At 57.4% G+C, this 14,215-nt stretch overlaps 1 protein-coding gene across 1 annotated transcript; it reads left to right on the forward strand.

Moving 5' to 3' along the window:
- Nucleotides 1-2,162: 2,162 nt before the first annotated feature.
- SFRP5 (secreted frizzled-related protein 5) lies at nt 2,163-8,056 on the forward strand. The gene is made up of 3 exons (XM_012654478.1): nt 2,163-2,687; nt 5,175-5,252; nt 6,976-8,056. Exons 1-3 carry the CDS (start codon nt 2,165-2,167, stop codon nt 7,320-7,322), a joined length of 948 nt encoding a protein of 315 aa, XP_012509932.1. The 5' UTR covers nt 2,163-2,164; the 3' UTR covers nt 7,323-8,056.
- The last annotated feature ends 6,159 nt before the right edge of the window (nt 8,057-14,215 follow it).

Raw genomic sequence — 14,215 nt, forward strand, 5'->3', positions numbered from 1 at the left:
CCCAAAACCGGAGCCAGGGACAAGGTGTCCCAAGGGGGCTTTCAGAACACACACCACATTTTTATCCCCAAATCGCACATCCCTTGGGGGTCTAACATTCCCAGGTGCTCACTGCATGCTGGCACTGTGCAGGGGGCTTTCTTTCCTGCGGAAGTTCCATTTTACAAAGATGGAAATCGAAGGTCAAAATGGTTAAGTACTGGCCTAAGGTCACCCAGCTAGTAAGTGGCCAGGATTTGAACCTGGCTCTATCTGCCTGCAGAGTCCAGGCTCTTGCACCATTACGGAACTATGCCTGGCCCTGCCAAGGCCAGTCCTTCACTTTCTGAGTGGTCATCTGCAGAACCTCTCCATGCTGTGGGCTGGGACAGGGAGCAGGGGAAGAGAAAGCCCCAGCTGCTCTACCTAGACCCAACCAGGTCATCTGGTCATCAAACACATCCTGCCCCACCCCTGGGGCTCTATCTGCTGAATCTTCTTCTGCCTCCTCTGCCTGACTTATGCCCGTTTCTCACGACCAGATCAGATGAAGCAGGGCCATGTCTTCTGCACCTCCGTGTCCCCATGGACACCCCGCCCCATGCCTTGCACACAGTAGGCGCTCCATGCATGTTCACTGAATATTAAGGAGTGGTGCCTCACCCCTCTCCACTACCACTGCAAGGACAGACCTACGGGAAGACAGGAGCCCTGAAAATATTGGGGGGCAGGGAGATAAAGGGAGGAGTGGAGGGGGCAAGTGCGCCAGCCCTCCTGCCTCCCAGCCCTCCTATGAGACACCTCCCCAGGGCACCCTCCCCACCAACGGCTGGGAGGTCAGGTGTCAGGCTAGACTCTCAGGAAGGAGCCCCCCTCCCTGCCACCCCGCCAAGCCTCTTGTCCAAGTTCTTCTCCCAGGAAAGCCAACAAAAGGTGGGACCCAGACAGGAGAAAAAGGCACCAAGCATGGGGTTCCCGAAAGTCACCTCTGCTCTGCTGCTGCCCTGTGTGCCCTCCTCAGAGACACTGTCACTTCCTTCTCCTCCCACAGCATTTCCTACCCCAGGTTGAAATTTATCCTCCAGCAGGAAGCTCTGGCCTTTGGAGTCCAACACCTGGATTTGAATCCTGGTCCCTTCACCTATGAGCTGGGTGACCAAGAGCCGATTACTTCGCCTCTCTGAGCCCGCCCCCCATAGCCATTAGGCCTACAGACTCAGAATCCAGACCTGGTTGTTTTTGGGCTCTGACTCTGGAATCCAGGGTCAAATCCTGGCTCTAATCCTTACTTAACCTCTCTTTGCCTCAGTATCTTTATCTGTAAAGTGGGGGTAATAATAGTACCTACCCATCTTGTAGCATTATCCTGAGAATTAAATGAGGGGATGTATGCAATGTGCTTAGAACAGTTTTGGCACACCATCAGCGCCCACTAAGTATTAGCCACCACTAGAAACAGTAGTTGATAAGACGTACCTTCCCGTCCCTGGCACTTAATAAGAGCTCACTCAACAGAAGCTCCGATTACCTAGACCGCGCCATCGCTGGACGTGGGTCCCGGGTCATGCCCATCTTTGACTCCCCAGCAGCCAGCACGGTACCCCGCACCAAGCTCGTGAACCCTCGGGACTGAAGTGAGACCTGCCCAGAGGACCTGGGGGTCCAGGAGGTTGAGGGCAGCCAGGAGCCTCCCGCCGGGGAGAAGAGGAACGGAGGTGTCAGGAAGAGAAAACAGAGCGGAGGGGGAAAGGCCGCGGCGGAAGATAAGCAAGTGAAGTGAGCGAGAAAAGGAACAGGAGAGGCTGTGGCGGAGCGCGATAAGGGGCAAGGATGGAGAAGGCGAGGGGCGAGGAAAATGCCAAGGGAGGCGAGAGCGCCGCGGGGAGAAGCGCAAGACGAGGCCGGGCTGCGGCGGGGGAGCCAGGAGCCAAGAGGGGTGCACGGCCCGGCCCGGAGCTGGGCGGGACGCGCGGGCACGGGAGGGGCTGGGGGGCTCCACCCTGCCTCCCCGCCTTGGGGCGGGGGCCGCGCGGCCGGAGATTGGCTGGGGCGCGGGGAGGCCGGGGCCGGAGCCCCGAGGTGGGAGGCGCCAGGATCACTCGGGGCACCCGCGGCGGAGCGAGGGCTGCCACCCACTTGGACGACCTCGGCGGCGGCTGCAGGGGAGCGCCGGGCCTGCGCAGCCATGCGGGCGGCGGCGGGGGGCGCGCGGGCGGCCGCGCTGGCGCTGCTGCTGGGGGCGCTGCACGCGGCGCCGGCGCGCGGCGAGGAGTACGACTACTACGGCTGGCAGGCTGAGCCGCTGCACGGCCGCTCCTACTCCAAGCCGCCGCAGTGCCTCGACATCCCCGCCGACCTGCCGCTCTGCCACACGGTGGGCTACAAGCGCATGCGGCTGCCCAACCTGCTGGAGCACGAGAGCCTGGCCGAGGTGAAGCAGCAGGCGAGCAGCTGGCTGCCGCTGCTGGCCAAGCGCTGCCACTCGGACACGCAGGTCTTCCTCTGCTCGCTCTTCGCGCCCGTGTGCCTCGACCGGCCCATCTACCCGTGCCGCTCGCTGTGCGAGGCCGTGCGCGCCGGCTGCGCGCCGCTCATGGAGGCCTACGGCTTCCCCTGGCCCGAGATGCTGCACTGCCACAAGTTCCCCCTGGACAACGACCTCTGCATCGCTGTGCAGTTCGGGCACCTGCCCGCCACCGCGCCTCCAGGTAGCGCCGCCGCCGCCGCCACCCCCGCGCGCCCCGACGGCCCTGGGTGCTCGAGAGCTGGGCCCCAGCGGGATGCCGCTCCCCCAACCCTTAGCACAGCTCTGCGAGCCCCCGGAGAGGTGCCACCCCCCTGCACACACTCATGCCACCGTCTTCGCTCAGCCCTGAGTCCCGGGAATTGTCCCCCACAGCCTGCCCGCCTTCCACCTCTCCATGGACTGCCAGAGCAGTGTCTCCCTGCCGCTCTGGACCTTCCCACTGGCTCTCCGTTCCTGAACACCCCCGGCGCCCCTCGCAGCGCCCAGCTAACCAAGCGGCTGAATCCCTGGGGTGCCCCCAGTACTGTCCCCCCCCGCAACCTGGGGCGTCCACATAAATGCCTTATCTTTCCCCTCAACCCAAGAATGCTCAGGGTCGCTAAACAATGCTTTTCACCGGAATCCCAGGGCACCAAGACAAGCATCGCCCCTACCCCATGTTGGGACCTTGGAAAGGGAGGAGGGGTGAGGGAAGGGATGTGACAAAGAACTGGGGGCTAAGAGTGCTCCTGGGCTATGGTCTCCCCCCGTTTTCTGCACTTGGAACCCTAACTTCGCCACCCTCTTCCCCAGTGCCCTCTGCTGGGAGTCTTTTGGGTGGGGCTCGGCAAGGCAGAGAGAGCAGATTAGTCAGGCTCTGCTCCCAAAGAGGAGCCCTTAGGCAGTTGCTTAACTTCTCTGAGCCTCAGTTTCCCCATCCATAAAATAGGAAACGATCCCAGGTTCATGAAACCTATGAGATCCTAAGTCCCACCTTCTACCCACACTTCCAGTCCCATTACCCCTGATTTCTCCCTGGTCTCAGCCTCCCCCTCCCTGTGCTGGTCCACACAGCCCTTCCCAGATTGGCTCCACCACCCCTCCCCGTTCCTCTCCCATCTGCTGGGCTCCTTCCAGGGGGCCTGGGCACACAGAGCCACTGCCGGGACGGGACAGACAGCGCACTGAACAGAAAAGCCTTGCTTGGGTGGTTAACACAGAGTCTAAGTAACCCCCCAACACTGAAGCTTCCCAAAGGGATGGCACCACACCCTCTATTCCTGTCCTCCCCACTCCCCCAAAACCCAAGTAGACCCCACAATGCCCCATCCCACCCCCTCCAGGCTAACCTAACTTGCACGGTGTGCCCAGCCTACTCCCTCTCCCAAGAGGCGCTGTTGGGTGGGCGTCCTGTGCCTGGGCAGTGCTGGAAGCAGGGAAACTCCCTGGCCTGGGTGTTGGCCGTTGCCCAGGGAAGCAGGGGAGAGCCAGCTCCAGCAGGGATCCCTGCAGGGTTGCTCCCCTGGTGTTTCTGGAGCCTGTGAGCATGGAAGTCCCAGGCTCTGCACCCCCCGGCCCTGCCCTCCACACTCCCCCACCCTCTTTGAGCCGCCCTTTCCCCAGCGATGGGTGCCCACCTGGAGGCAGAGACATAGGTGAAGCTGTGCAGAGGTCAGGCACTAGGTGGTGGCCTGAGGACCAGGGGTGGCCTGAAGAAGTGTTTGTGTGGCCACTAGATAAAATTCGGAATATTTCATATAAAAATTGAGAGTTTTGGCTTCCCTCAAAAAATCGAAGTTCCGGCCGGGCGCGGTGGCTCACGCCTGTAATCCTAGCACTCTGGGAGGCTGAGGCAGGCAGATCGTTTGAGCTCAAGAGTTCGAGACCAGCCTGAGCAAGAACGAGACCCCGTCTCTACTAAAAAAATAGAAATTAGCTAGACAACTAAAAATATATAGAAATAATTAGCTGGACATGGTGGCGCATGCCTGTCGTCCCAGCTATTCAGGAGGCTGAGGCAGGAGGATCGCTTGAGCCCAGGAGTTTGAGGTTGCTGAGATGCCATGGCACTCTAGCCCGGGCAACAGAGCGAGACTCTGTCTCAGAAAAAAAAAAAAAAAAAATCGAAGTTCTGTTAGCGCTAAGCCGCCCTCGTTGGGAGGAGTGTCCCTCATTTTAGTGAAGGCCCAGCCCTGCCAGCTCCACTCGTTTACCCACCTGCCTGGATCTGTCGGCCTCTGCGTTCCTGGAGAGACCCTGCAAACATCCCACCTTAGCACTAGACCGGGAGTCGCAAAGCCAGGTTCTCACTAACTTTGTAGACTTGGGTAACCACGTCGGGCCTCAGTTTCCTTTTTTCTAAAATAGGAATAATAATACCTACTTCATAGGCTGGGGATTCTATAAAATTTGGAAGACAATGCACATCATGGTGGTAGCTGCCAGGGTCATGGGGCAATAAGTGTGCCTACCTGGCAGTTTTGTCTCTGCACAATCTTGTCTCATGATTGTCCATCACTCGATGAGCAGAGGGTGGTATTACTGCCATCATCCCATTTCCTGACGAGGAAGTGGAGGCCTGGCGGGGGAGGTGGCTGGGCAGTGGGGGACCCTGCACTGCTAAGTGACTCTCTGGACTCCAGTCCCCTCACCAACCATCCCCCAACCCCACCCTGCCTTCTCTCTTCAGTGACCAAGATCTGCGCCCAGTGTGAGATGGAGCACAGCGCCGACGGCCTCATGGAGCAGATGTGCTCCAGCGACTTCGGTGAGTGTGGGGCCCACACAACTCCCCGGTGCCACCCCGAGCCCCTCCTCCTTGACACACACGTGAACATACGTGCCCACATCCAACACGGCGAGTCCTCACAGTTTCTGCACCATGGACCCCTTTTAGAATCCGATGGTGACCACAAACCCTCTCCCAAGGGAAACACACTGCTTTTTGCACATCATCTCAGGAGTCTCACAAGCCCTCAATGCCATGGTCCACGGGCTCAGAAACCACCCCTGGCCAGGGCTCCTCCCTTGGCGCTGTCTTCAGGGGGCCTCTGCAGCTGGACTGTCTCTCTGGAAGATGCGGGCTTAGCCCAGAAATGGATGGGGCTGTAGGGGGAGAGGATGGGCTCCAAATGGAGCCCCCTTGTGCCTGGGCACCTCTGCCCAGGCGAGCTGTGGTCACCTGACCCCAAGCTTCATCCCAGAGCCTCCCCATTGCTGGGACAACCCAGCCAAGTCTAGTCAGGACCTGGCTCAGCTCATGCACGGACCTCATGGTCCACCCTGTGATCTTTGCCAGGTCAGTTCCCTGTTTCATGTCTTAGCCTCCCTGTCTATAAAAAAGAAAAAAGATAATAATGAAGTCCTTCCTTCAGAGGAGTCTTACGTCAGCAACCCGTTTCAAAAGAGAATATTGCCATTGCAAGGGATATGTGTGTGTATCAGAGAGAGAAAGGGAGAGAAGAGGAACAAAAAAAGAGAGAAGGAAGGAGATTTTATGACAATGTCCTTCCTAGAGTGGGCAAAGTTCTCTGGCTTCTCCCTGGCCGCTCGCAGAGATGGCGGCCCAGAGGCCTGCAGAAGGGAGAGACCAGCCTAAGTGACTCCCCACCCCATCCCCAAACCCAAGACTCCCCGTCCCCAACCGTATTAGGCTCTCTGCAGCCACTGCAGAGTGACTCGGACCACGACTCCCTGGCCACAGACCCTGCCTTCACGCATGTCCCCAGCCACTCCCCACACTCACGCTCCTATACATGCCACAGACACACTGGCAGACACAGAAACACACCACACACACACAAATCACTATACAGTGGTGTGCTCACACCAGCAGGAGCTGAACTGTGAGTGTCTCTTCCCAGCTCCACGCCCAGGGATGTGGTCAGTCGTGGTAGAGGATTTACCCCATGTCACCAAATGCTACAGAGAGGGATCCCCCTCCTCAAAGCTAGCTGTTAGACATGTGCCAGCCCATCACCGCTGCAACCACACTCACACCCTATACACACCCCCATATACACTCCACACCATACACACACACAGCCAGAAATCCCACCGGTAATCATGCCCAGAGAGCAAGAAATGCAGCCTCCCTCCATCACGGGGACCCCTCCAGTGGTCAGCCCCACTCCCTGCACCCCCCCCATCAGGGGCTCTCCACACCGTGCCGGGTGTTGCGGAAGGGCTTGGCCTCTAGAGTTGGCCAGACCTTGGCTCAATCCAGGCTCTCAATTCGGGCAAGTCACAAGCTCTCCACGTCTCATGTCCCCACTCCTGTACCCCAAGGACGAAAGGTGATAGTATCTGTCAAAGTCCAGCACATGATAGGTCCCTCATAAATATTAAAAGCTCCAGTCCCCCAGTCCCCCAGCCCCCCAGCATCAGGCTCTCTGAAGGTCCAGAACACACCAGCGCCCACTCCGGGGCCATGAGCGTCCTGCGCAGACCTGACCGTTCTCAGGCTGCCCCTCTGTCCCTCCTTCCCACAGTGGTCAAAATGCGCATCAAGGAGATCAAGATAGAGAATGGGGACCGCAAGTTGATTGGAGCCCAGAAAAAGAAGAAGCTGCTCAAGCCGGGCCCCCTGAAGCGCAAGGACACCAAGAGGCTGGTGCTCCACATGAAGAGCGGCGCGGGCTGCCCCTGCCCGCAGCTGGACAGCCTGGCGGGCAGCTTCTTGGTCATGGGCCGCAAGGTGGACGGACAGCTGCTGCTCATGGCCGTCTACCGCTGGGACAAGAAGAATAAGGAGATGAAGTTCGCGGTCAAATTCATGTTCTCCTACCCCTGCTCCCTCTACTACCCCTTCTTCTACGGGGCCTCGGAGCCCCACTGAAGGAGGCCTGCCCCGGCCAGCCAGCTGTGCTCACCCTCTGGCCTCGCCCCACCCCCAGGCTGACCCAGCCCCTGCTGGAGGGTGGTTTCACGCAGTTGTTACTGGCATGGCCCCAAGGGATGGGCACAGAGTCTGGGGCTGTCCTCCTTGACCAAGGGGCCCTGGGATCCCTGGGATCTTGGGCTTTTTCTCTTAGGAGCGGGGCTTTCTCATTTGTGGGGAGAGCCCAGGGTCTCAGAAAGCAGGCAAGTGGAGGAAGGGTGGAGGGGCTCTAGCAGCCTGAGGACGTGGTTCCAGAGGAGACGTGGTGTCAGCTGCCCTCTGTCGGTAGTGGGGCCCACCTTGGAGGGGAAAGTCTGCGTATTAGGCTGAGCTACTTGGGGGACAAGTCTCCTCCCCCACTGCCCCTTTATGCATCCTCACCGTAGCCCCCAAAGAAGCTGGGGTCTCAATGCTTCCAGTCATACCGCTGCTATCCCCCACCTGCCCGTTTCCCTGGTCCCCACCTGGAGGCCTAGCACTCCCGCAGGCCTGGAGAGCAAGCCCAGCCCGCGGTGTAGACCCTCCCACGGGATCGCTTCGGGTTCAAGCCGCAGCCCCTGCATCTCCCTCTTACCCTGATCATGAGTAAGTTATTGCTACTGCTGTGAGGCCATAGGTACTAGATAAACTGATACACATAGGGTTTGGTTTCCATATTTTTTTTAACTTTTTAATTAAATCAAAGAAAACAATAGTTGGTTTGGACCAGGTGATTTCTTTGTCAGCTGGTTTCCAAGAGGTTGGGGGACAGGGAGGTTTAAAACAGACTTTCTAATTTTTTTTTTTAGACAGGGCCTCACTTTGTCACCCAGGCTGGAGTGCAATGGCATGATCATAGCTCACTGCAACTGCCAACTCCTGGGCTCAAGCAATTCTCCTGCCTCTACTTCCCAAAGTGCTGGGACTACAGGCCCGAGGCGCTATGCCTGCCCTAGAATGGACTTTTAGAAAGAAGCCCTTATCTTAACCCACGGCCTGTCCACACATAGACCCACTTGGAATGCCTAAGAAAAGCAATGCCTGTTTTTATAGGATCCCCAAGAGCACATGGCAAGGGTCACCCTCTCATCCTGATCACTAAACCAGGGATGGAGATGGCTGTCCTTTTGTCCCTAAAGAGGGACAGAGGTGCCAAGTTCCCAGCCTTCCCCAGTCAGAAGACTCCCACAGTCCTGCAGCATCTGTCCTACGAGGGCAACACCTAGTCTGAGGAGTCCAAGAAGGCTGGGCCACAGGGAACCATGCCTGAAAAGCCTGAGGTCTAAGATTTGTCACTCCGACCTCTGGCTTTCAAAAACCCCCACCTGGTCCTGACCTGTCCCTGGACCAGCAGCGTCAGCATCATCTGGGAGCTGGTTAGAAACTTGGAAGCTAGCTGGGTGCAGTGGCGTGTACCTGTAATCCCAGCCACTCAGGAGGCAGAGGTGGGAGGATCACTTGAGCCTAAGAGTTCAGTCCAGCCTGGGCCCCACAGCAAGACTCCATCTCTTAAAAAAAAAAAAAAAGAAAAGAGGCCGGGCGCGGTGGCTCACGCCTGTAATCCTAGCACTCTGGGAGGCCGAGGCGGGTGGATGGCTCAAGATCAGGAGTTCAAGACCAGCCTGAGCAAGAGTGAGACCCCGTCTCTACTAAAAAAAAATAGAAATAAATGATCTGGACAACTAAAAATACATACATATATAAAAAAAATGAGCTGGGCATGGTGGCTCATGCCTGTAGTCCCAGCTACTTGGGAGGCTGAGGCAGAAGCATCGATTGAGCCCAGGAGTCTGAGGTTGCTGTGAGCTAGGCTGACGCCATGGCACTCTAGCCCGGGCAACAGAGCGAGCCTCTGACTCAAAAAAAAAAAAGAAAAAGAAAGAAATGCAGACTCTCAGGCCCCACCCGAAACCTGCTGCATCAGAATCTGCACTTTAACACATAAACATTAGAATCATCTAGGGGCTTTTATAAAATACCGGGCCCCACCATAATGCAGTTAAATCAGAATCTGTCAGGCACCCAGGAATCAGTATTTCTGATGCTTCTGGGGTGATGTGCAGGGTTGAGAACCACTATCTAGATAAGCTAACGACCGAGGCAGGTAGAGCCTGAGGGGCTTCCCCAGTGGGCTCAGAGCAGATGGCGCTGGAACCTTGGGGTGGATGGTGCGGGGAGGGGAGAAGGCTTGACATGGAGGCCAGAGGCCACTCCCACTGTGCTGGGCATCTGGCAGCGTGGTGCGAGGACAGAGCTCCCTGGGAGCCCATCAGCAGAGGTGCCCCCAGGGACCAGGCAGGTGTACCCAGGGCAGGGGTTGGGGGGCACCCCCTGAGGGGCTCTCCTCGCCAGTGGGGATAGAGCTGGGATACCAAGTCCAGTCAAGCCTTGCTGCTCCTCCGAGACAAAGGAGCCACATTCCTCTGGAGCTGAGGAAAACCTCAGCTCCCGCAGCTCTCAGAGGAGCACGGCACCTCCGAGAAATGAGCAAGGCCGTATCTCCAGAGGGCCGGAGGCCCGACTTCTGTTGTGGGGCCAGTGTGAGCATGCTCCCCTGAGGTCTGGCTAACAGGTGGTCTGACTGGGCCCATAAATCACCCCCGGGCAGTCAGGTGGCCTGGCCGCAGGTCAGGAGCAGCAGAGGCCTACTTGTTCCTCCTCACCTCTGCGGAAGCCCCGCCACCCCCCTGCCCCCCGCGCCCAATCCCTGCCCTGCTTCACTTGGCTGCCTGAATCTGCCCCTTGTCTCCCCGCCTCCCACCCTGACCAAATATTTATGGACACTTCTATGGTCGACCAGGACCAGGGATTATTTTTCCACGGAACACACAGGACCGGGCCTGCTCCAGCTCAAGTACAATGCTGACCTCTGTCAGGTGCTGGCAGCGGTGGGGCAGGGGGGAGAGGGCTCCCTCGGCCCACCCTGGGAAGCCCAGTAAGGCACTCCTCACCCACCCCCGACCAAGGGGTCAGGACGGCACTATATATCTGCTCTGTCCCCCAACATCTGCTGTCAGACCCCCCAGGAATCTCGTTTCTGGGACCAAAAGGAATCCTACCAAGACCAGGGAGGCCCTGCAAGGCCCGAGTGCCACTCTTCACTCCCTCCATCACAGGAGGCTTCCTCCCTCCCGGCTGCCCTGTCCTCCCTCCCTGGGCCTGGAGACAGGCAGCTGTGCTGCCCAGAGACACCTGGGCTCAGTGGGTCAGTGAACGCTCGCCTCTGACCATGTGGAACAGAAACCCAAGGAGCAGGGAGGTGGATGGGGGAGGTCTGTGTCCCAGACTCCTGTCTCCTGCTATGCCAGGGTGGCTTTTGTTCTCAGGGTTCTATGATGATGCCTCCTCCCAACTTCCCAGCCACGTTCCAGGCAGTGAGGTGGGAACCGGCTCACAGCAAAAACAGCATGTCAGCTGCCTCTGGCCCTTCTGATCAGGAAAACAATAATTTCCCACCAGTCCCACCTGGTAGATTTCCACTTCAAGCTCAATGGCCAGAACTAAGTCACATGGCCACCCCTAGCTGCCAGAGAGCAAAAGTCAAGTTTTTCAGCTGGGTACGAAATCAAAATTCTAATAAAAAACAGGAAGGACTTGGACACTCAGCGTCAGGGTGAAAAGAGGCAGCATAGCCCAGGATAGCCCAGTTCTGGGGCCTAATCCTGTGACAGTGATTTTGTGACACTGGGAACACTGGCCAGCTGTAAAACGGAATAACGGCGTCTACTTCACAGGGTGACTGAGTGTTGAGTGGGAAATGCATAAAAAGTACAATGCACAGCATTTAGAAGATGTTCGGTTAAATGGTAATTAGTATTTTTATGAGCCAAAAGCCATGACCTAGCAGTGCCTGCACATAGTAGGTCCTCAGTAAAATTCCTAATTGATTCATTAATTAACTAAAAAACACTACTGGCAGGAAGGCAGGAAAAAGACAGGAGCATCTCAGCTAAAAGCCAGAATTTTTCCTTTCAGAAGGGGATAGAACCTACATCTGGGGTTTTGCTTCAGAAATACATCCCGGGGTGGTATGTAAGCCAATGCTGGGGAGAAGATTACTAGTATTACTGTAATACGAGTAGTCAATAAATATTACCAAGGCCACAATAGGTGGCAGGCACTACTCGAAACAATTTCACATTCTAATTTAAGCCTCTCAACTGCCCTTTGAAGTAGTGGCATTTTAATAATGACGGCTGAAGCTCAGAGAGGTTAAGGAACTTGTTGGAGGTCACATAGCTTACAAAAGGTGGTGCTAGGATTTGACCTCATGCTCTTAACCACTACACTACTGTCTGCAGGGGTGAAGCCAAGGACAAGCTGGGGGGCGGGGTGCAGGCAGCTGCCAACCTGCCTCCCAGGAAGATTTCTGGGAGCCCTTCTCCATCCACCCCAAGGGCCCAGGCAGAGGCAGAGGAGCCAGTGGCTTTTCTCCGGATTCCCAGAGACGACCCACCCCCAACCCCTCCTCCTCTCTCAGCCCTGCCAGCATCCAGCCTCTTAGGTCCCCACAAAGGAAGCTCACATCCCGCAACTGTTTAGTCGGCTGTAATCCTGGCTAAAGTTCACTTCTTAGGAAATCTAACGTGGGGGGTAGCTGCTGCTGGAATGTGTGTGGCTGGGACCCAGTGTCCCAGCCCTGACAGCAGGCTCTGCTGGGGCCAGGGAAAAAGCAAGCAGCCAGGGGACTCCGGAATCCCCAGCCCCCAGCCGTGCCAGAGAATGGAATGTGCTGCTCCGGGTGTAGAAATATACCCAGCCAAGGCTGGAGGTGGGGTTGCTGGGAGCTGGGGGCTCCTGCCACAAGGCTGCCTCTGTTCTCCTGAGGCTGAGCCCACTCCACTAGGGCTGGGCGGGGGGGGATTGTGCTTAGTGGGCAGGCCCCTCCTGGTGGCTCAGCGGCTAGCTCCTGCATCTAGAAGGGGCCAGGCAGAACAGAGGGGAAGGTGGCCACCAGGACTGCCACGTTCATCCAAAGGCTCTCTTGTGAGGCCTTTACAAGCGCCTGTGGCACAATTCACAACCCGGCTCCACAGCTTACTAGCTCTGTGACCTTGGGCAGGTTACTTAACCTCTCTTATGCCTCTATTTACTCATCTGTTAAACAGAGTTACAACAGAACCTAGTTTTGGGGACTGTCATGGGATTTAAATGAGATAATGCACTCAGCATGCTGCCTGCCACAGGTGCTCCATGAACAGGTTATCACTATCCTGAGGGCCACCACCTGTAGGATAGATGCTGGGGCCAGGGCCTCTCTAAGGGGTGCCTTGAAGGTTCCACGGAGACAAGGGGATGAAGACAGAGCTTCATGTGGCTTCAGCCCCAAGGGCCACAAATCCTGAAGACTGCCAGTTCAGGGTGGACCAGGGCTCACTGCAGGCTGCTCAGAACCGTGAACAAACCACAGAAAGGATGGGCAGAACCCCGAACCCAAGCCAGGCTATGGGGGCTGGAGTCCCAGGTCTGCCCCAGCAGGTGCCAGGGCTGCAGCAGAGCCTGGCTCCCCGTCCCCTCTCCCTGGCTGCCTGAGAACAGACTGGAGGGTGTCTTTTACCCCAGGCATCCAATTCCACAATGCGGCGTGTCTACCAGAATGCCCACGCGCAGGTCCTCTCCATGCCGCTGCCCCAACCAGCTGCAGAGCACAATCCCTCCCACCAACGCGTCCGTGGCTTCACTTCCCAGTGGTGCCTGCACTTGAAGGTTGCCATCCCCTGCCTGCTCTCGCAAATACCTCCAGGGGACAAGGAGGCGGTCCCTGGCTTCCCCTGCTCTGAGGCCGCTGACCCCTGAGGATGGAAACCTGACCCCTGAGGATGGAAACCGCTTTTCTCATGTCTCTGTAGCCCACGGCTGCAAGTTACGCCTGTTACAGTCAGGATTTTGCCAACATTAGGCATTGTTTTCATTTTCCAAAAATAAAATGATACTGACTCTGCTTTTTCAGACTACACTCATGCCTCCCCCTGATATTCGTCTCTGAATAATAACCTAAAATTATTCTCTGGTTTAAAAAAACAAACCACTGTTCTAACCCACCCAGGGCGGAGCTGTTTGTTGTCTCCCCCAGAGGTTGTCAGAATGACGGTAATGAGGTCGCGTGTAGCGAGTGCTCCGGCCTCACGTGGACTCTCTTTCCATCCCCACAGCAGCCCCACAGGGGGGCATCACCATCACCCACTGCACAGCAAGGAGAGCAGCATGGAGACACGGGCCGACTCAGCCAGCCCCGCTCCAGCAGAGGGAAAAGTGGGCCAAGCGCAGAGCTGGCCCACAGCAGGCACCACCCTCTACTGCGCTGTGCCTCTCTGCTCCTGCTTTGGGGAGAACAGCGCCTACACCTCACAGAGTCACGGTAAGCAATAAGGTGAACAACAAATAACACGCGCAGAGCACTTTCCACCGAGCCCAGCACCCAGCAACCGCCCCACCCGCCCAGCGTGGAGGGCACGGCTTGCACGGCTTGCACTTGCCACCTCGTGGCCAATCCCCTTTCCTGCTGGCTCTCGGCCTCCCCCCACCCCCAGGGCTGAACCTTTTTGGCTTTCTCAGAGGGATTAGTTAAAATCTTTCCATCCTAAAGCGGCATTGCTTAGTGGTTAGCAAGCTGTGGTCCCACCCCAACCCCCAGCCCTAGGTCCTCACAATTTGGTCACAAGATGGGCCTCAAGTCAATCCCACAAGCATGTGCTGAGCCTCTCCGGCGTGCAAGGCACAGCTTTCCTCCTCTCGGGCCCCAGCTCCCGCCAGACCAGACTGCAGCTCCCACGCCCCTGCCCTCGAGGGTGCCCCAAAGGCCTGCCCCTCAGCCGGGGTCGTGCAGGCACAGAGCCCAGGCCTGCAAACTGGGCCGTGCCGGAGAGATCCGG

The sequence above is a fragment of the Propithecus coquereli genome, unplaced genomic scaffold (genome assembly GCF_000956105.1).
Source record: "Propithecus coquereli isolate 6110/MARCELLA unplaced genomic scaffold, Pcoq_1.0 Scaffold440, whole genome shotgun sequence".
NCBI lineage: Eukaryota > Metazoa > Chordata > Mammalia > Primates > Indriidae > Propithecus > Propithecus coquereli.